This window comes from Lissotriton vulgaris, chromosome 11 (genome assembly GCF_964263255.1).
Source record: "Lissotriton vulgaris chromosome 11, aLisVul1.2, whole genome shotgun sequence".
NCBI lineage: Eukaryota > Metazoa > Chordata > Amphibia > Caudata > Salamandridae > Lissotriton > Lissotriton vulgaris.
In genome coordinates, this window is record NC_141699.1 from 1,075,243,262 (window position 1) to 1,075,266,697 (window position 23,436).

The following is a 23,436-nucleotide window of genomic DNA, read 5'->3' on the forward strand; positions in this document are numbered from 1 at the left end:
CGTCATGGCCCGGCCGGGGCGCCTGCGCGGCGCTGATTTCGCGCCTGCACGGCGCGTTCTATTGAGCGGGGCGGGCCATGACGGAACCGCTCCGTCACGAGCACAGCTCAACCGCGGCTGGTGACGGAGCGGTTCTGTCACCAGCATGCGGCCGCCGCGCGGCCGCCCCACCCTGTTAGCGCTGCGGCGGAATAGCCGCCGCAGCGAAAGGGTTAAAAAAGTCCCTTACCCAGCCTTAAGTCCTGTGTGGATGACTTTGCTTCCCCCTCAGCAGATAACATTTATTTGAAGGGCTGTCATTTTCAAGCAATCAGGTAATTATCAGCCTTAATTTTGTGAAACTAATGCCAAGGACGGAAGCCAATGAAAACAGCTGCCTTTTTTAAAATAAATAAAGCACTTTGGGGCATATTATCAACAACTAGCGATATTTATCTCTAAATGAGCTTAGCGGAAAAAAAATTATCGCCGCGCATCGCCGGATTTTATAGCAGAGATAACGTGCTATTAGCAACTTTTATCTCCAATGCAATAAAATATACGGCGATAGCGGCGAAATGCGTGAATGTCGCTGGAAATACAGCGATATTCAAGCATTATCGCTAATAGGAACTTAACCTGAATATCAACCTCCCATTGGATATACAGGCTAAGAATTGGTCGGAGCAGGCGTTAGGTTTTGGCGATATTCGCGCTTAACGCAAATTTTTGCAGCGCTACGCCTGCGTTGATAATAGGTGATAGCTATGTTAGCGACCGCCTTCAGTCTCTAACAGGTTGGGTACGCCCACTTTGCATGTCATTAGCGATAAATATCACTAACATACAAAGCGGGCACCAAACCGCTCGCTATCGCCTTCAAGCTGTCGCTAAGACAGCTTGCTAATAGGGCGATAAAATTTGCGCCGCTTTGAAGCCAAAAACGGCCACTAAAGCGCCGATAATCTAATTTCACAAGCCTTGATATTATGCCCCTTTATTCCTAGAAGAAAGAGCGGAGGGATCAAACGAAATTCGGAAAATGTGGGAAAAATGAATATGAAATATAGGAAGGACGCCTTGAAGGAAATGAGCCCTCTTAGGTACAGGCGGTAAGACAGGACCATGCATATGAGCCTGTGATTGGGCCAGAAGTGGGGAAAGAGCCAGTGGTTAAAAGACCATGTACGTGCTACCATCCTGGTGAAAGGAGTGGAACTAGCAGTTTCAGTCAGTCCTTCAATTTAGATACCAAGGGGGCAAGAGCAGTAGTACGCTTGACATGAAAAAGGCTTTGAAGCATTTTTTATTCATTATTCGGGTGTACCAACAGTTTTTTTACGGAACGTACAGCATGGTGCTTTTGTTGCCTTTATGGGGGGCAGATTTACAAGCCCCTTGCGCCACAGGTGCGTCACTTTATTTGATGTGCCATTGGCGCATTTCACTGCTCCATATTTACAATGACAGGAAAAGCCACCCTGCGTGACGTTTCCTGTCCTTGTAAATATGGCCCCTTTACACGCACCACTTTCTGTGAGAGTGTTCTATGTGTGTTGCAGTGCGTGTTCCCACGCAACACCCATGGAACCAGACACATTTCCAGATTTACAAGGAATTGTAAATCTGTAAATGCGTGTGAATGCTAGGCCTCCCAGGGGAGGCATAGGGAGGCGCAACAAAGAGAAAAATATTAATCTCTCCTTGGTTTTTGCCTCTTTCTATGCGTGCTGCATTCTGCAGCACACATCGTTTTTCAACTTTTATGTGTGCTAATGCAGCACACATCGAAGTTGAAAAACAGCATTTCAGATTGCTTTTCTGCAGAAAGAGAATCGTTCCTGAACAAAAACAATCCCCCCACGACGCAGGCATCATTGCACCATGGCAGCAGTTTGTGCGCCAGTGCAGGGGGAAGCACAGAGATGTAACATTTTGTTGTAAATATTTCACATCCCTGTGCTTTGAAAGTGACTCAGTGCGGCGCAGCCAAATGGCTTGCGGCACGCACTGAGTCACTTTCTTGTAAATCTGCCCCATAGTGTCCAGCTCACGTGATCTATAAACGGGTATCACGGTACAAAGAGATAGGGTCGCTAGACATACATATAAGGGGGCAACAAGTAATTGACGGGACACAAACATGAGCATTACAAGAACTAGGCCCAAGACAACGCCATCTGCCACTGAAGACCATAGACTCCAGGCCCAAACAAACCCATGAAACAGGAAAGAATAAAAATAAACGAACCCACCCAGGGTTCCTTGTTAGGCCGCCCCATGCCAGGCACACCCCACACACACTCAGTCACCTTGAACTGCTCCTGCCGCTGGGATCCACAACGGAAAATTGTGGTGGTGGTTGTCAAATCAAGGCAGAATTCTCTAAGTGTCCTTTGCATGCATGGAGTTGGGTGGATGAACGAAACATTGTACCTGTCAACTGTAGACCATGAACTGAGGGTGAAGAAGGCCTCCCAATACCAGGAAAACCAAGGAAAAAAGATCCAGATGTAGGCAAAATACCAAATAATGTAAAGTGGAGGTAGACACATCAGAGCTACATGGGCTAAAGAGCTCTCCAATAGAGAAACATCTGACTCAGAACAAAAACTGAAAGAAGTGCCACAAATGAAGGACACCCCATGGAGACGGCAGAGGCATCAGGATAGACCATGCCATTGGAGGAAAGTATAAAGGACCTGTGTACCCTGTCGACAACATTCCTAATGTGGCTGAGGGACCAGGGATGAGGTGAGATTCATGGTGTGTACACGTGAGGAGTAATGGAGGTAAATGTATATTTTATTCAAATAAAACAAGGTTAGCAAATTGGTAAGTGAAAATCCTTCAAATAACAATCATACTTACACTCCTCTGGGTCAAGTCCCAACAGGAATACTGCATTGCAACAAGTACTGACACACTGGGTGCCACCTCCCTGAAAGGAGGATTGCTTTAGTAGTTAATAGTTCCATTTTCACTCCTTCTAAGTTGGGGATCTGGAAATAGATTAGTACTTTTCTATGATATGATTGGGTGGTACTAGTCTGTACCGCTTGTTTAACGGCAGATACATCATGGTGCAAATTGCAGGGAGGGTGGATGGTGCTGTGTTTCCACTTTACATGAGCAATGTAATACAACACAATTCTAAGTAAATGGGGGCTCAGGAAAGCACTGTTACAATTAGAATTTAGCATTAGGGAGATAGTAAGACTCAGCCCAGACAGCATGATAAATTAGGAGAAATGGATTGGCTATTCTGGAATGTGAATGGGCTGCCAAATAAGATTAAGCAAATCTGTGGTTGTATGAAAGAGGCATGCATGGCTAAACCACTTACACCGCTACAATGCTGCCCTAACCACAAATGCGTTTGAATAACTCTTTCATTTACCAACAATGCCTTTACTACGAATGCCCTTACCATGCAATTTTGTGGTAAAGGCATACTGGTAAAGGGATATTTGTGGAAAAAGTTTACATCCGAGCACATCGAGCTCTAAAAACATACTTAAACCTCTGAGCCCTAAAAACGGCCCCACCCCGAGACCTAAAAATGAACATGGCCCTCTAAGCCCTAAAAACTACCTCAATCCTCCGAGTCCTAAAAAATACACCAAACCCCCCTAAGCCCTAAAATCTACCCTGCCCGAGCCTTAAAAAGTAACCCGCCTCCGAGCCATAAAATTGAACCCGACCTCCAAAGTCCTAAAACCTACCCCAACCCCCGGAACCCTAAAAGCGACTAACTCCCTCAATCCCTAATAACTACCCTGATCCCCCTGAGCCCTATAAACTTCCATGATCCCCTGAGCCCTGAAAACAACACTGACCCCCAGCCCTAAAAACTACCCCCAATAACCGGGCCCCAGCTCCACTTACCTCACCACGTCCTCTCCCAAACCTTACTGTTCCTGGGCCCGACCATTCCAGCATCTAGACTGCGTACATGCCTTAATCACGCATATGCTTGGTTAAGGCAAATGTGGTTGCGCTTTGTAAAGTTTGTTTCCCCACTTCTGCTATTTGCCACACACGTGTATTCCGATATTGATCCGAAATAATTATGAGTTCTTCAGTAGAAGATATGAGAGAGGCAGTAATCAAGGTGATGCCTGAAAGTGGTAGAACTCCTGATCAATGTGGTTTTGGATGCCTCATTTCTCTGTTGAATTTAGACGCTATATTTTGGCAAAAGTCACAGGGCCATATGTAGGTAGCTTAATACCGTTCGGAAACAGCCGAAATTCGGTAAATTAGCTGTTACCGACCGGTATTTAGGCCATTGAGATGTAGGAGGCCAAAAATAAGGATCCAGTAATTATGAATCTGTAAATACCGATTCATCATTACTGAATTCTAAATTACCGAATCGGTATTCACTGAATTCTTATTTACCGAATCGGTAAATGAGAAACAGTAAAAAAGAGAATAGAGATGTAGGTAATTTCTTAAATACCGAATTTCATGAAATTCGGTATTTAAGAGTCAGTAAATAACACTAACTGGAAGCAGGTGGTAAACAGCCACATTGTATATAAGCAATCCCAAAATGCAACATTGTGATCACTATGGCGGCTTTCTACGTGATTTCAAGGTGGCTACGGCTACAGGCAGCAGGAGAGAGGATCTGGAGACAGGAGCAGCAAGTCTACAGACAGCGGATCACACTCTTCCAAATTACTGAGATGGGTTTTGGGATTTCCCCCTCGACCGTCACCTACCCAGCCGGTCTCTGGGCAGCCATCCTTCGTCTTTCTGCCGTATCTCCCTCCCATCCTGTTTTTCTGCGATCCTCTTCCCTTGACACTTGAGACCGAACTACTTTGTCTGATGCCCGATGGAGCTATCTGGTTTAGCTATAGGATAGATGGAACGTGGATTCCCTCCTTGGTCGTCACCTACCCAGTCGGTCTTTAGACAGACTTCCTCTCGTCTCTACGGTTGTCTCTTCCCTTATCCTCACGTTCTCATCTACCCCCCACTTCAATTTTCTCTCTTTTCTCTCCTCTCCTAATTTATTGCTGATTGTCTGATGTAACATGGTAATTGTTGATTTTTTCTGTTACACTGTTAAACCACATTGTTGCACTTTCTTTCGTCCCTCCTGTCGTGTCCTCCCGCATCCTCCCTCTATTTATAGCTCTCCTTCTCCCCTCTCTCAAAGTATTGAGACAGAACTTTTTTATCTGATGCCCGATGGAGCTTCCTGGTTTAGCTATAGGTGAGATGGGCCGTGGATTCCTCCTGGGTCCTCACCTACCCAGTCGGTCTTTAGTCGGTCTTTAGACAGACATTCTTTTCGTCTCTCCTTATTGTCTCTTCCCTTACCCTCTCCTTCTCACCTCCCCTGCCCCCTCCACTACTTTTCTCTCTCTTCTCTCTCCTCTCCTAATTGTATTGCCTATTTTTCTGGGATTTATTGTGTAATTGTTGAACTTTTTCTGTTACATTGTTGATTCTCATGTAAAGCGCTCTGATACCTCCGGGTCTAGCCAGCGCTATATAAAACTCTTTAAATAAATAAAAATAAATAAATAAAAATCCACTAAAGGTACAGGCTACACCCCACACCATCCTGGACTTGATAAGGGACCTGCACCCACTCCTGGAGCACCCAACACCAAGGGCGCATGCCATACCACCACATGTGCAGGTGTTCTGTAGCCCACATTTCCTTGCATCTGGCAGTTACCAGGGGGTGATAGCTGCGATAGGTGGGGTGTCCCAGAGTTGCCTGTCCTGTTTCTTCAGGAAGTTCCTGGAGGCCATGATGCAGATAATGCATCATTACATCAGCTTCCCTGACACACATGCGGAACTGCTAAAGACCAAGACTGACTTCTACCAAATGGCACACTTCCCACATGTCATTGGCTGTATTGATGGCACACACATCGCAATCTGCCCACCTGCAGCCACGGAGTACATCTACTGGAACAGGAAGTCCACCCACTCCAATAATGTGCGCGTAATATGTGATGCTGCCAACATAATCACAGACATCGTGGCCAAATTCCCTGGAAGCACCCATAACTCCTACATCTTCCAGAACAGTGGGATCTACACACGCCTGGCAGCGGGGGAATTCGTAGAGGGATACCTGCTAGGTAAAACACTGTGACACACCCTGATAGTTACTGCAGATGTAGGTGTTGTTTTCCACATAGGCGATAGCGCATATGCCGTCCGCTCATTCATCATGATTCCCCACCTGAACCCATCAACCCCGAGTGAGAGACGTTACAGCGTGGCACACAAATCTACACGCAACATCGTGGAGATCACACATTTGGGCTGTTAACCCCTTCCACGCTGATGATGAGCTGGGCTCGTCATGGCGTAGCCTCCTCGCACGCTGATGACGAGCCCAGCACGTCATGTAAAGTGCGTTTTCGCAAATCTCAGCGTGCAAGCGGAATTCCGCTAGCGCGCATGGTGTTAAAAAGCAGCTTCCGCTACCTCCACAAAAGCGGAGGCCCATGTCAGTACTCACCCCTCATCTGCTGTAAAATCATTGCAACTTGCGCAATGCTGCACAAACTTGCCACCAAGAAAGGAACAGCAGTAGAATTAACACAATATTGAGGATATTGATGATGAAATTGCATAGCCTGAGCCCAACACAGCCGGAGTGGTGCCAGCAACAGATGGGAGACAAAGACAGGCAGAGATCACATGCAACTATTTCAAAGTAAGTAAGGAGACACAGGCAGTTGTAGTATGTACACAATGTAGTTTTAATATTGTGGCACTATGCTTGTACACAAAGGCCCAAATGTGCCAGTCCAACATTTGCCATCCATTACATAAGTTCTGGGTTACTTCACCCATTCAAAGGTCAGGAAGTGTGGGCAGCATCAGTGTCTGCGGGCATGCCCAGCAGTGCTGGATGCCATTGGCTGGCTGTCCTCACTGGATGTGTGGGCAGTGCCAGCCCCATGGCGCCTGCTGCTCCTCCATGTGTCAGGAACAGGGGGGGTCGTCAAGCTGATCCTACTAGTGGTTTCCTCGCTCTCCCCACATCCAGAGCAACAGTATTTGTCAACTGAGCAGCCAGCAGCACCTCAACCGCACTTGTCACCCTCACAACGCCACTGGACACTTCACTGCTGCTGTGTGCCAGTCCCTCCTGCATGTTAATGCAGTGCCTGCAAAGCAGAGAAGTGGCAGTGGCAGTGGCTAGGCGGTTCACTGCCCTTGTGTGTCATTCTGACCTCTGCCTCTCCTTGCGCCTTGTTGCCCTGTCCTCGTCCAGCTTGCTGCACAGCAGCAGCACTGACTGGGACATGTCCTGCATGCCCGCAGCCATCTCTATCATGCCTGCAGCCATCTCTCTACTTCCCTTCGCCATTGAGCTGATGCCCTTGTGAATGTTTTTCACATTCTCATTTAGGTGCCTCATCTGGCATGGGACTGACTGGATGGCCTTCCCCATCATGCGCGGCCCCTTGACCATACTAGCCTCCAGTCCTCAGAAAACACCAGGACCCTCGGCATGTTGAATTTGACTGCTGTCCCTGGCCCTGCGGCGTCTGGCACCTGTGTGGTCCCCCTCGGCGGTGGACTGCTGATTTCCATTGCTGTCCTCAACTGGCGCTGTTGATGTCTCACCCCCCACCGTGTCTCCTGTGGAAGACTCCATTTCAAGGAGTGTGGCCACGACATGCCTCTTGGTTTTCCGCACTGCAGGTGTTGTTGCAGCCGGTGACACTACCAGTTCTGGTGAGGACAGGAGTAGTGGTGATGCTGGCAGGTCTTGGGAGGCCAGCAGCTGTGGTGATGCTGGCTGGTGTTGCGAGGCAGTCAGTGTTGGTGATGCCGCTGTTGTTTTTGAGGTTTGCCCTGCACTGGTACTCGCGTCCTGTGTGCCTTCATTCCGTGGTGCACTACCTTCCTTGTCCTTGGGACGCCTGCGAGATGTCTCGCCGGTGGACAGAAAATCGTACATTAGCTCTGTGGTCCTACAGCTCTGGTATTACAAATACATTCTCTTCTCTGAAACACTGTAGCTTTTGCCTCACCTTGCTCATCACTGATGGGTGTCGCATGCCTTGTTGTTTGGTGTGTTGTCTGACATGGTAGGTGTTTTACTGAGTACATCTCCCATAATGCCATTGCTGGTGTATACTAAAACCTGTACTGGAGTGGGCTTCACACTACCACATTGGGGAAGGGGAAAGGGAAAGGGTGGGGTGATTGCTGTCCATGCTTCTTACCTTTTTTTGGCTACAGCTCGGGCTGAGCTGTCTGCAACCCAATCTCACAGACGCTGTCTGGTTCAATGGTGGACTCCACCAGCTCCTCAAGCTCAGTCAGGGCAGGTGCCCTGTTCTTCCCTCCTCCTTTTAGGTTTGCTTGTTTCCGGAGCTCTGCCATTTTCCGCTTTGTCACACTCCGGAGGTCATACCACCTCTTTTAAGTTTGTCGATGTCCCGTGGGGTCACTCCAATGGCATTGACCTTTGTTTGTATTGCCAGCCAAATCTTCCTTTTGGCAGATTCTGCCACCTGCAGGGACTGCTTCCCAAACAACTTGTGGTGTTTCCTAACTACCTCCTCCAAAGGACCTGTAGCTCCATGGTGATGAATTTCAGATTCCTCTTTCTCTCTGCACCTTCCCTTTCAGTGTGTTTGCTTGACATTTTTCACTTTGCCTGGATAACGTTTTCCAGTGATTCAAGGGCTCTGCTCTGCTCTCCCAACCTCTCCAGCAGCTTCAAATTGACTGCACCTGCATGTGTGTGGCCACTTCCTGGTTGTGGGGTGGGGTGGATGCACAGGATTGATTGATTCCTCAGTTGCTTGGTTGTGGGGTGGGTTGGATGCACAGGATTAGTTGATCCCTCAATTGCTTGTGTTGTGAATCTCCGATTCGGTATTTACCGATTCGGTATTTACCGATTCGGTAAATTCCGATTCGGTAAATTCCGAATCGGTAAATACCGAATCGGAAAATACCGATTCCGTACACTTTTTCAGAATTTTACCGATTCGGTAAAATTAACGATTTACTTTTATATACATCTCATTTTCCGAATCCTAAATACTTACTGATTTTTTTATCTACATCTCATTTTCCGAATACTAAATACCGAATCTGTAAAATTCGGTATTTAGAATCATTAAATATTATTTACCTACATATGGCCCATAGTGAGGTGCCTTGTAACAGTGATTGAAACACTTGTTCACTGGAACCAAAGTGACTTCATGCCATTACACGTCAACTACATACAACATTCAAAGAGTTTTCAATACAATCGCCTTGCCCCCAGATTGTCAGAGCCAATCGCTATTGTTCAGATAGCTCTAGAGAAGATTTCTTATTTACTAGATTGAACATAACTAAGTGAGATAGGGCTCAACATTTAGTGAATATAACAACCTCTTATTCTCCAAACCTATCACACAAGTATTGGTTAAAGGGATTTGCACCATCTTTTCCCAATGCACAGAGGACATCCCAAGGATACCCCTGTCGCTGCCTCTTTATAGGGTGGCAGTGAAATCCTGGCACCCACTATCAGGATGCACAATGATATTAGAATATTTAAATGGCACACTACCCTGGTAGAAAGATACTTTCTGGTCATAGAGGGCCTATTTATATAACTGTAGGACCCAACTACCATGGATCAAAAAAAAGAAGGTGTCTTTGGATGACTTTGGTACTTTTTCAAGCCATTGGGCTAACTGTAATAAACTCAATCTGTATCCTGTTGGGGGAAAACGTGTCCCAATGGTTGTTTGGTGCCTCACTATTCACAATTCTGTCAATAACATTACAGAGCGCATTAAAGACCTGGGCATATGTTTTCAGTGCCCAAATGCTGGTATGGGTAAGAAATAGGTTTCTGAAGAAAGAAAAACTCAAAAAGAGTCCTTAATGTTGGCTGTCTTCAACAAATTTGTTCATGAGTGTAGTGGCATTAGATTAAAATGATCATTTTGCCTAGAGTGATGTACACCCAACAAAATATTCCATTCATGATCCACAAACAATTTATCTATCAGGTCACCACCATGGTCAGGTCCTTTCAGTGGTGTAACGGAACACCTCAAGTGAGCCTGGCAAAATCCTACAAGTGATGGGGACCTGGGTATGGTGGACGTCAGAACATATTAGCATGCACCCTACCTGGAAGTGGTTATTGACTAGCAATTTGACACTATACTGACACCACCTATGACAGTGAATGTGGGGCTCTTGGTGCAGTAGACACATTATCTACGTAGCATCAGGGTACCTCCAGGCAGTCCACAGATCACTGGGACCGACCTCGCAGTCTGGACGAAAACCTGCTGTAAAAGGGATTGGCATAAGAAACTAACAGCATACATGCCACTATGGATATCTTCTCAGAGGTCACCAGGTTTCAAGAATTTATCTGTTAGAACCCACTGGAGGTTTTTGATACTGGGAAGCGTACGTTACAACACGGCTATGAAGTAATTTACAGATATACATAAATAATATGGTGTGTTAAAATCCCAGTTCTTCTGTTATCTCCTGCTTAGATACATGCTCATGCTATATTTGACTGCAAAAGGCAGTAACGTCCTTCTCATTTTTTATGATAAACCTGGACCTGACTATAAATTGTGCAAAAACCTTCACTATGCATTGCGGCCCTGGGGCCAATAAAATGAAGAAATCAACCTACATTAATTCAAAGGCCCTGGAGAATGTCCCCACATTTCCCTATTTAGGGTTATTGTTCAATCAATCTGGCTCATGGGGAAATGCTATAAAAACTAGAAAGCAATTATTTGCCAAATCCCTAATGGCCTTGACTAATTTTAGTAGGAAATTGGGCAGGAGGCCGCCTGGGGAATTGCTAAGTATATACAGGGCAACTTGTGTATCCATTGCAACGTATGGAGCAGGAATTTGGGGGTACTCTAATGTAATTACATTACAGATGGCAGAAAACACCTTCCTGAGATACCTCCTAGCGGTTCAATTCACTACATCTAGAAAATATAATTGAAATCCAACCTGTCCTTCTGTGGCATAGGGTTTGGACAACTGATGAGTGCAATTTTAACCACTCTGTTTTAAAGGATGCAATGAGTGCCAAAAAGGTAAACAAAATAAGATGGCTTTACTATGTATGAATGTTTTTAACATCAATAGTCCACCAGGACTATTTTAGTGACCCTTCATTGTTGTGTCAGCTTCCCAGAAAGGCCCCTAAAACTTGTTGTATGGAGCACTTGGATGATCTCAGATTAAGTAGGGAAATTACAAAAACAACTGTGGTGGCACATCATCTTATAGTGATTTCCGATAAAATACAGTCCTATGCTACACTTTCTATGATTTGAAAGGTTTCTACGTACCCGTTTTAGATTAAATATTTTGCATAGACTTGTAAGTTTTACGAAGGTAAATGATTGGACTAGATCACTTCCTAAATGTCCATGCGACGATCAGTCAACTCAGTCATGCATTCATATTTTGTTTTTTTGTACATTTTATACAATACCTAAAAAAAGATGGATAGTCCCACTGGTAAAGGGGTTGGAATTAAGACAATGTCGCCCAACTTTTTTGGCTATCCAGAAATTGGACACTGTTTTTACTGTCGCCTCTGTCTCCGCCTTTTTAAAAGCTGTTTTTAGATCTAGGAAAACCATTGTAATATGAAATCCAATCTGCGATCTCACTTTGAAGTTTTTAATTGATGTACATTGGTTTTTACTGTGTTTTGTGATTGTGTTTTATCAATTGTACTTTTATGGTTATTTTCTTCGTACAATAACCAAATAAAGTTTCTAATGAAGGAATGAATGACTGTAATGGATGACTTTCCAGAATTTAGCGCTTTCAAAGCCAAAATTGCTACTTACCTTTTGCACTGATAAGACACCACCAATTTTTAAGTTTAAGACCGTGGCAATAAATATGCCAGAAACATGTCTACAACTAAGGTGCACTTTTGAAAAATGACCTGGCGACTAAGGAGAGAGAATGCGATAGCCGAAACTGTGTCCGAATGTGAAGAATCCACCTGAGTGCGGAAATTCTGCAGTCGTAAAGATACTACTCGTAACTTACCTTTGTGAATACAGAAAAGTAGTAACGTTGGACTTTTGATCTAAACTTAGACAAAAGTCTAACTTTACCTTTGTGAATAGGGTCCTTGGTGTTTTAAATAATCCGACATCCATGCCATTAGTATATTGAACAAGACTCTAGAAGACTCTAGTCTGAGCCCACACCTATAAACATCATATTGCATATCAAAGACCAACATCAGTGACATTTCTGTTAGATTTAAATACTTACATATCTGCACTGCATGTTTTTATGTGATATTTTACACAGTGTAGTGGTTGCATTTGCAGCTCAGGCTGTAAATCTCATTTTACTTTATTCACTCATGTCCTTTTTATTTTCTTGCTAGAATAAGTGCAATGCTGTATGCAAAAACACTTACCCTTTCCTTCTGAAAGCTTCTTAGAAATAGGGGTCACAGGGCGTCCGGAAAGTTCCTCTGAGTGTGTTATTAGTGCATTTCTGATAGACTTGCATCCGTTCACCACAACCAGTGGTTTCTGCCCCATCCAAACTGTGAATATGTTCCCATAGGTCTTTGAAAGCTGGTGAGAGAATGCAGCAGACAGCAGGTTAGGGCAGTGCACACTACACAGGCAAATGTCTAAGCAATATCACTTGAGACAAGGAGTTAGAACGAAAGGGCACCATCATGGATCTCGTGCTCGCTGTGCCCAAGACTCCAGCTGTACCTCACTGATGAAGGGTAATGAGGCTGAAACTGGCCTCAGGTTGCTTTTTGTTGCTGGTCAGAAAGACATTGCCTTTCAGGTTGGGTTTTACTGTTCCTATTCAGACAGGGCCAAGGTTGATTTGCATACAATTGACCTATGTATGGGCACAGGGATATACAAATGATCAATTGAATTCTGCACAGAGTAATTATTAGTGAATGAGAATATTTTAAGCATACCACCGATTCATTTGCTTATTTTTCCTTAGTGATACTCCTAAGTACAGCCAGTGTGACCAGACATGGGTCCTGTGCCTGCTGTGCCCTATTGCTCAATCTGTATTTCACTGATAACGGTCAGCTTTGTACATAAACCAATTGGCTGTGAGATGCTGCCCAAAAACTAAGATCTGAGCAAGAGAGATCACTGATGAGGCCCCGCAAAGCTAAAAACTGTCTGGTGTTGTTTTTGTTCACTTCAGATGGGATAATTGACCAGTATTCTGAAGGCAGGGTAAGGCCTGCTACACACAGCAACTTCTCAGAATAGAGAAATGAGATTTAACCCAACTTGTAAGTTTTTATTTAGCATTTCAAATGCATTTAAATTGGTTGGCTGAGAGTTGCTGTCCATATTTTAAGATATGACAAAAAAGGATGGAGTCCTCACAGCATATGGTAGATTTTTACAGACACAGATTAGCGTTAACCCTGCTTCAGTCTAAATGTGGACCCGTGTTCTGCCACATTTTTTCAAGACTAGGTCTAAACCTGATTCTCTGTTGATTTGCTGTGCTGTTGGCTTTGTCTGTGTGTAGGAACCCAGTTATACCAAGAAGTCTAGATACATGGACACAGAGCCTGTGAAGCCCGCCCCACCCTCACCAGAGACCAGAAGAAGGGTTCCCAATATAAACATTCAAATTGAGGTGAACCAATCGATTGCTATGCCTGGTAAGCCCAATCCACCCCTGTACCCAATATAACTGTTAACCTTTGCGGGACTCTCTCCCTTCTTGCCCCTTTTCACTGTTCTTTCTAGCCTCCACCTGGTATTGCATGTGCACAGGCCCATCTCCATCCTAACAGACCAGGGAGCTGGAATATGTGCCCATGAGCCACAATTAGGTGTCAGCTAACTGTTGATGGCTCTGCAGTATTTCAGCACTAGGGTGCTCGCATCCTCAGAGAATACAGAGGCATATTTACAACAGAATGGTGAAGCACAACGCTAAGCAAAATTGCTAATGCCATGCTTCCGTGTTCTGAATACACAGCGATTCACCGTATTCACAAGAATGCGGTGCACTCCAATGTTTCCTCTAGCGCTAGAGCTAAATCTAGCTGCCTAGAGGCAACTCAGGCACCCTTGCAAAATAGTGCAAGGGTGTCTGCATTGGGGGAAATGATTGTTTATGTGCAGGAAATTGTCCTTTCCTGCAAATAAACAATCCAGAATGCCGATTTGAAACTCCTATGTGTGCTGCATTGTGCACTAAACATAGAAGTTGCAAATCACCATTTGTTTAATGATTGTTTAGGTGCAGGAAGGGACACCTTCCTGCACATAAACAATCATTCATGGTTCTATGTGTCCTTCTCCATGTTAAAACAAGGGTTTACCTGGTCTTAATTTTGGGGCTGCCTCCTATTTTTGACACCCTTGCAAATAGGGGGCAGTGTTAAAATCAATGGGTATTGCAGCGGAATGCCCACCGCAACACCCATTGCACACTCCTTTGACGCTAGGTGTAGCGTGCAAGGGGGCCTTATTTACAAGGCAGTGTTAAGCCATGTTAAGTGGCTGAACCTCACCTTGTAAATAAGAAAAAGGTATGTTCGCAACAGGAACGTCGCAAAAACTGACGTTTCTCTGGCGATAGGGGCTTGTAAATATGTAACAGTACACAAGGACTATATTTATTGTACTGCATAAATATATGTCTTTTGTCTCCTGTCACATTCCCCAGCAGGCGGAATATCTAGGTAAATACTGAAATTGTAGATAGGTATACTCCGCATTTTTTCACGAAGGGACAGCTTTCTGTGCCTTCTGAAATATACATAGGATAACTTTCAACCAACACCAGGAAGGGAAGGTTTGTTTTGCCCTGATGAAAGCCCAGGACCGATCAGGCCGTTTTTACGGGCTGAAACATGTTGGTAGATTATTAGGGTCAAAGGACCATAACCTCCAAAAAGACCAGTTTTTTACATTTTTAATATCCGCTACATCCCCGCAAATAAAAGGGATACCTGAGGAATGGAGTAATATTTTTATCTTTAAGACCCCCTGGTCTACATCTCCTAAGAGCTCCCTGGAATACGGTTGAGCCCACCCTGACCTTTAGGAGTCAGGGTGAACCCGATGGTGAAGCATCCCCAATAGGGTGTGTGAGGGTTAAATAACAAAAAGGAATTGCCTCCTTTCTGCACTTAGCGGTGTACGCCACGTAAGGTATAGACTAGTTCTAGGTCTTGAGCATTTTGGTTCTGGATACCTTTGGTAATTAATGCTTGTAAATATGCCCCACAGAGTCTCAACAAGGTGCAGCATATTTGCTGTAGGGGCCCTGTTGGCCAACACAAACCAAGTCTGAGTGTTCCAGTGTGAAGTGTTATCCTCCTAGATGTTGAGCAGATGGCCTGGTGTCACTAACACCCTTAGGTCACAAAACATAAAAGTAATGTCAAAATATAACCCTAACCTGGGTGACAAAGCTGGCTTCCCAGGCAAAACAAATCCAATCTGCTGAGTTCGAATCCTGTTTTTCCCCCACAATTTGCAAGCCCTATGCTGTGTGTTTCTTGTAATTGTCATAGGGATCATAATATGTGATTGCCAACTGTATTGAGCAATAGATACATACATAAAAACCATAGGTTACATCAATTTGCCCTATTTAATGGTACATAGTCTCATCCCAGTTATTTATATTAATCAGAAACCACATACCACAGTTGATTCCTGGTCAGAACAGTTATTATCTTAATTTAATCATTCTTAAATTGATAAAGAATTCAACACAAAACATCAATTAAAAAACGTATTACAGAATCACATAGAAATAAATAGATTAATCAAATATTGTCTCCTATTCACCAATTTTTCAATTTTGTGTTTGCACTCCAAATAACAGCAATGCACTATAAGTTAATCCGGTCCTATATACACAGGAGGTTAAGACTAAACCTCAAAAAATGTTTTGCATTGTGTATATCCAATATAATACAATACAACTGTTTCTTTATTTAATGGATTCCTCTAAAAGTCAGTCAACGCGTTTCAGCCATTTATCTCTCAGGCCTCATCAGGACAAGGGTATAAGGAACAACCTACAAATAAATAATACAAAATAAAAAAAACTGTGGTACCAGGCGGATTCCGAGCACCCCTTCAGGATATGTTGTCCTAAAGACCAGCTAGCTCACAGTGCCACCATAAGCCCCCCTAAACCAAGAAAGGGAGCAAATATCTCTGGTAATCACTGAACATGACAACCTTTGCCCCTCTGGAATCATGGTAAAAGATCTAGAACCCTTTTGCTCAGTTATTCGAGCTCTCATCTGCTCAGAGATGTATACAAGAAGTGCACTGATGGATGTTTTCTATGTCTATTAAACCAACGTCATTCTTGTATATAATATAGGAGCTGCAATGATCAATAGACAGAATCAGATGAAAGTTATTAGATGTATCAGGACAGTAAACAGAACAAAAAGTTCCACCATCGTTCTGAAACAACTTATATATTTATATATGATGTTTTTTGTTTTCTTATAATGCCTCCAGGTTATGGAACCTCCTCCCCCTCCATATCTGTCTTGAATCTAACTATTTGGCTTTTCAGAAATCTCTCAAAACATGGCTCTTTCCTTAATGTTGCTTAGTAGTTCTCTTTCATGTGCTGCTATTAGTGCTGGGATGGCTTCGGGTAGCTATGCGCTCAAGAAACATTTTATTCATTCATTCATTCATTCATATTCAGGCATATCAGACAGTATAACAATCTAGTGTACTCCTAATATGCGTTCCGTAACCTAAGCTTCTAGGCTGGATGTGTGTGTTCTGCCAAGAAACCCTGTACTGGATTATCCAACCCCATTACCTTATGGGAAAGAATGTTGGACCCCCTCATAGAGACATTATTCAGCTGCTGGGCTGAAGCATCACATAGAAGGGACCTTGCAAAGACAGCAGAAATGCTCCACAGAAATTGATGTTTATTCATAACAAAGGGCATTCTTGCCTTTGGCTGAGATCTTGATCAGGTTGCCTTTGTTTGTGTGTTATAGATAGCTGAGTGTGGTATCCTGTGTTCCATTCAGAGTTCTATATTTAAGGGATGATGGACCATTCAGTAACCAGTGCATTATCCCTTAAATGCGATGATTGGATTGTGGAGTTCAGTTGGAAGTCCAAGATTATGCTGGACTTAAGCTGCGGTTGGGGTTTCCTGCCACGTTTCATCTTGAATAAAGAAAAATACCCCTTATACTGTTTCCTACATTTTCATTTGGCAAGGTAACACTGGCGACAAGCATGGCTTGCAAGGCGAATGGGGAGGCGAGGCTTTGTGTGAATTTGCGGGAGCTCAACAGGTCAGTGATTGTGGACCATTATCCTCTACCTAATATCAATGAAATGTTGAGTTCTCTCAATGGTGCCAATCACTTATCCACATTAGATTGAAGTTCAGCATATCATCAAATGAGGTTCGACTCTACTTCTCAGGCGCTCACCACATTCATTATGCCTTTTGGCACACATAAATTCTCAAGGATGACATTTGGTTTAATATTTCCTGCCTCTGTCTTTCAGAGAGCTATGGAAAGGATTCTCAAGGGGGCTGACGGGGTTAAGGTGTACTAGGATGATGTGTTGGTGGTGGGTGCCAATTTGGAACACCATGACTGGAGGTTGAATGAGGTATTGGTGAGGTTATAGAAATGTGGACTCACATTAATACAAGAGAGGTGTAAATGTAATGTTACCGAAATGGAGTATTTTGTTCATTTGATTACTGGCTCAGGTATTAGACCCAAAAAAACTGTTTGCTTGGTGCAATTAAAAACTTGCCACCTTCAAGGCGCAAAGAAGAAGTTGTGAAGTTTCTTGGAATGATTGAATTCTATGCCAAGTCTGCTCCTAAGTTTGCGTAGTGGACTGAATGCATGAGATCTTTGCTCAAGAATGGTAAGGAGTTTGTGTGGTGCAAGGGTTGTTAATAATAGTCTGAGAACATAAAGTTGAGTTTGGAAAATTCCATGGGTCTTGGCAGATTTGATACTAATGATGCGGCTATAGTGATGACAGACTCCAGTTCCAAGTTTCTTGAAGTAGTGTTGCTGCAGAAGTCTTGTGGGAAATGTAGAACTATATTGTTTGTTTTGTTAGTTTTGAGGGGGGTTGCTGCAAGCAATTATTCAGTAATTGAGATGGAGGCTCTTGGTGTATGGTTGGCCATTAGAAAATTAAAGAAATGTCTGTGGGGCCGCATGTTTGAGATAAAAACTGATCACAAGCCTTTGAGAGAGGTGTTCATCAAGAAAAGCATTGATCACATTTCGAGTCATATTCTAAAGTGGGTTGTGTCTCTTCAAGAGTATGACTTTGTGGTATCTTATGTACCTGGGGCACACAATTTACAAGCTGACTGTATCTCACAGCTGTGCTTGTCTCTGAATGATTTTGATGAAGTTGGAGATTACTTTGGGGGGGGGGAAATTTTGAGGAAATGAGTGTGTGTTTGGTCACTGAATGCGTGATACTTGATGATAAGAGGGAGGTGGTAAAGGATGATTGTTTGCAGAAGGTGATGAGGTTAGTGAATGCGGGATGGTCAAATTTGGATAAAAGTTATGTTATGTTATGTGCTGTTTTGTAACGCGCACAATTACAACCGGAGTATCCTGGCGCAGTATACCACTGGGGAACTCCTCCTGGCTTTCCCTGAGAGATGGTCCCTACTGGGAGTCCCCAAGGTGGAGCCAGGCATCCCCAGCGTTGATGGGGCCATTGTGGAGATTAGGCAGGCTAATGCCCAGAGTTGCCGAGTGGGACCCCTGGTTAGAGTAGGCACAGAGGCGAGAATTATCGAGTCCGCTGACCCTGGTCCACGACCCTGCCACGTCAGGAATTGAACCCTGGTCCCGCGAGGACTCCTGCTTCCGGGTCTGCCGCCTCTAACCAGTGAGCCACACCACTCCAAAGTGATGAAGGTATTGCTGGTTTCCGGCAAGTAAAGAATGAGTTGGCTGTGTTTGATGGAATATTATTGAGAGGAAGTAAGTTGATTCCTCCTCAGAATCTGAGGAAGCAGTTTTTATGCAGGGCTCCTGTTAGCCATATGGGTACTTCCAAGACTAAAAAATGACTCGGAGAAGCATACTGGTGGCCAGCTGTGGCTTTGATGGTGGAAAGAGAAGTAAGGAGATGTCTGGAGTGTGTGAATTGTTATGAGTCCATGTTCATAAGGGAACAGTGAAATCCATTAACAAATATGTTTTATTGTGCAATGATTTGTTTTTGCGATGGCCAGCAACAAAAGTGGTGAATTTGGTTTAACCTAAAGAGGTTGTTTGTTTTTATGAAGAAGAATTGTTTGAGAGGGAATGTTTTCACCTCCTCTGTTCTTACGGATAACGGTGTCCAACTTACCTCTGCTGTGGTTGAAGAGTTTCTAAGAATGAGAGGAATAGTTCACAAGAAAGCTGCACCCAGAGACTTATGGTGTTGTTGAACACTTTATCAACGTGTTGAAAGAGTGTTTGCAACTGTCTTTGGTGAGTGGGGTCAGTTGAAAGGAGGACATGAAAAAAAGGTTTTGGAGTATGGCCTCATGCAGATCAAGAGAGAGAAAAACTCACAAAGGGGAAAAAAGGAGGCAGAAAAAAGGTGTAAAAACTTGACAAAAGGAAAAAGGGGAACGAAAGCGTGCTAGAGTAAGGTAAAGTGGCAGGCAGTGCCTGGGAATAAATTAATGATGCATGACGAGGAATCAAAACTAGGCGAGGCGACTATTCAGTAGCATGGACCGGGGGGTTTCTGAGAGGAACTTTGGGTCTCAGCACTTAACCTTTTACAAATTAAGCACTTGCCGACCTCCTCTTCAGGAAAAGGCATTTTGCTTCACTACAGACGTGCTGCATGCAGTGGGGATATGAATTAAAGATTAGAGGTGAAAATATTGTCAGCTCAAGACAGCAATAAAAACAGTATGTCCTTCCCTAAGCATGCTCAGGCTACTTTTATTTAAAAAAAGTATTGGCAAAGACAATGAGCCCGATTCACAGAACTAACTTAAGACAAAATCCTAAACTTACTACTTTTGGTATTTACAGAAGTTAGGATTTTGTCTTAAGTTTGTCTTAAGACAGACTTAAGACAAAATCCTAACTTCTGTAAATACCAAAAGTAGTAAGTTTAGGATTTTGTCTTAAGTTAGTTCTGTGAATCGGGCCCAGTATGTCTGGCTATGGCCGATAGACTTTGGCAATTCTTGTTGTATGTTATCATGGTTTTTGCAAAACGTTATTGTTCTAAAAAGAATTGGCTAAAGGCAAATATGTTTTTTGATCTCTGAAGCATCCACATTACAAAAGTGCTCTCTAGTACTGAAGGGAACCACTTTGTGTGTGGATGTGCTCCTTGCGTGAAAGGACACCATGCTGTAACTCATTTGGGAATCAGTCAATGACTGCAGTGGATTGACACATTGTCTCTTAATGCATGCTTGAGTGGGTGGAAAAAAATGTGAACTTCACAATAATAGACTAATGGATAACGTCTGGACTAAAACCTGTATGAGTAACTGTGTTATACATACTTCTACTAAAATCAAAAAGTCTTGTCCAACACAAACCAAACAAAGGCAATTGGTCTGGCATTAGCTTCCAGCCTCTTGCCTTTGTAAAAGAATGCAAGAATTTAAAATGCTAAGGTAAAAGGGAAGAAAGAAAAGAAAAGGAAGGAAAAGGATGGATGGAAGACGAAAAAGACAGGTAGAAGTGCAAAAGAGGAAAGAAAGAAAGACAAAAAAGGAAGAAAGGATGTCAATAAAAGAAGGAAGAAGGAAAGAAAGAAGAAAATGTAAAAATAAAAGAAGAAGGAAAGAACATATGAATGAAAGAATGTCAGTAAAGAAAGAGAGCAACAAAGAAAGAAAGACGGCTAAGGAAAAATGGGAATAAAGCTGACAAAAAGAAAGAAGGGAGAAAATAAATGAAAGGAGGAAAGGAAAGGAAACACAAAAGAAAGCTCACAAGAAGGAAAGGGAAAAGGAAGGAAGAAAAAAAATATATAAAGAAAGCCCACAGCAAGAAAGAAGGTAAGAGAAAAGGAAAAAAGTCAAGAAAGAAAGAAAAATGTGGAAAGACAGACATAAGGTAACAAATAAATAAGTAAAGAAAGAAGACAAAAAGGAAGAACGGAGGAAAGAACAAAAGAAGTGAATGAAGAAAAAGAAGGGAACAGAAAGAAAAGAAGGCAACAAAAAGAAGGAAGGAAATAAAGACACAAAGAAAGAAGGAAAAAAGGAAAGGGTGGAAGAAAGAAGACAAAAAAGGAAGAGAAGGAGGGAAAAGGGGAAAAGAAAAATGGCTAGATTAGAGAAAGAAGGACTAGAAGCAAAAAAGTGAACAAGGAAAGAAGGCAACAAGAAAGTAAGAAGGAAAGTAGGAAGGCAAGTTAAAAAGGTAAGATGGCAAAAAAGGAGGAAAGAAAATAGACAAGAAAGAACAAATAAAAGAAAAAAGTTAGGAAAGTACAAAGAAAAAAAGAAAAAAGACAGAAGACAAAAAATAAGGTAAAAAATGAATAAGAAAAAAAGAAGGACAGAGAGAAGTCAAAAAAGGAAGAAAGAAGGAAAAAAATACTTCAAAAAAGTAAGAAAGAGTAAAAAAGGCAAGAAAGAAAGTAGAGAAGAACAAGCATTGGCTTAGCCAATAGGTCTCCCCTTCGGGACCGTAAAAGAGTGCTCAGGGGGCCTCAGTCCACATGGATGGACTGTAGAGTGTGCTGAGGGGGCCTCAGTCCATATGGATGGACTGTAGCGTGTGCTGGGGGGCTGCAGTCCGTGTGAATGGACTTCAGAGTGTGTTGGGGGCCTCAGTCTGTATGGATGGAGAGTGTGCTGGGGGCCTCAGTCTGTATGGATGGAGAATAGAGTGTGCTGAGGTCTCAGTGTGCATTCTTGGAGAGTAGAGTATGCTGGGGCCGCAGAGTGTGCTGGGGGCTGCAGTCCATATGGATGGACTGCAGAGTGTCCTGGGGCCTCAGTCCGTATGGATGGGCTGTACAGTGTGCTGGGGCCTATGTCTGTATGGATGGACGGTAGAGTGTGGGGGGCTGCAGTCCATATGGGTGGACTGTAGAGTGTGCGGGGGCCGCAGAGTGTGCTGGGGGCCGCAGTCCAAATGGATGGGCCCCAGAGTATTCTGGGGCTGCAGTCTCCAGCCTTACCCTGTACAGGGTATTATCACAGCATGTTTTTCTGTGCTTCTGTTCTTGTTTTTCCATGCATTATCGGACGTCGTGCTTAACAGCAGGTCACTGCATATGGCTGTATTTACTGCTCTGTATTTCATTTACTTGCCATACCTAGAGTTTTGCAGCAATTCTTTCTTCGGTACCTTTGATATATCGTGCTGTACTCTGTGTGTTCTATTGTATCTTCTGTGTGGCCTCCCATGGTACAGTATTCTGTTTGCTGTACGGTGTGTGCACTGTCGCATTCTCGAGCCCTGCGCTTCTCTGCATTGTAATGCTTTGTACAGTTTGCCTTCAGTTGTGCATGTTCAGTGTTCCTGCGTGTTTTGGTTTGCCAATGTTTTCCTACTTTGCGCGGTTGTTCTTGTTTTAAATGAGTCTGTTGAACTCTGCGAGTTGTTGCATTTTTGGATGTTTGTTCAGGATCAAATGGGGGCCACTTGTTTCACAAGACAGTTTTTTGGGGTGGCTATTTTGTGTGATGAGGATGCAACGAAACATCTGGGCATAATGCAGACTTGTGCCCATCCATGCAGTGTCTTTTCATAAAAATCTTTGAATCCAAAACATGACACGTGTATCTCTTGAAGCACTCGGAAGCCCACCTGCCTTGAAGGTCCCCATATGAATTCATGTTGGTGTAAAGCGCCTAGGGCCTGTTTCAAGCAGATCAAAAGGCCCCTTTGAAAAGATCTGTATTGGTAAGCAGCCATGTACGTGGAGTTACCCAGGGCCTTCAGGTGTGTGTTAGTGTTTCTGTGTGTGTGTATGTTTGTGTTTCTGTGTGTGTTTGTGCGTGAGTGTGTTTCTGTGTGTGTGTGCATGTTTCTGTGTGTGTGTGTGTTTATGTCTGTGTGTGTTTGTGTCTGTGCCTTTATTTGTGTGTGTGTCTGTCTTTCTTTGTGCGTGTGTCTGTGTATGTATCTGTGTGTGTGTCTCTGTGTGTGTCTTGTGTGTCTCTGTCTCTGTCTGTCTGTGTGTGCTGTCTGTGTGTGCTGTCTGTGTGTCTCTGTTTGTCTGTCTATGTGTGTCTGTGTGTGTATGTCTCTGCATGTATCTGTGTGTGCCTGTGTGTGTCTGTGTGTGCCTGTCAGTATGTGTGTCTTTGAGTCTGTGTGAGTCCGCGTGTCTATCTGTGTGACTGTGTGTGTCTGTCTGTCTGTGTGTGTGGCTGGCTCTGTGTGTCTGCCTGTGTGTCTGTCTGTGTGTATGTGTGTGTGTCTGC

The 23,436-nt window shown here is 43.7% G+C and overlaps 1 protein-coding gene across 1 annotated transcript in view; it reads right to left on the reverse strand.

Moving 5' to 3' along the window:
- Positions 1–23,436, reverse strand: part of LOC147684140 (cytochrome P450 2J2-like) — a 95,232-nt gene that overhangs the window by 61,891 nt on the left and 9,905 nt on the right. The window contains exon 2 of the mRNA XM_086944530.1: positions 12,431–12,593. Coding sequence (XP_086800656.1) covers positions 12,431–12,593 — 163 coding nt within the window. The remainder of the gene's footprint in view (positions 1–12,430; positions 12,594–23,436) is intronic.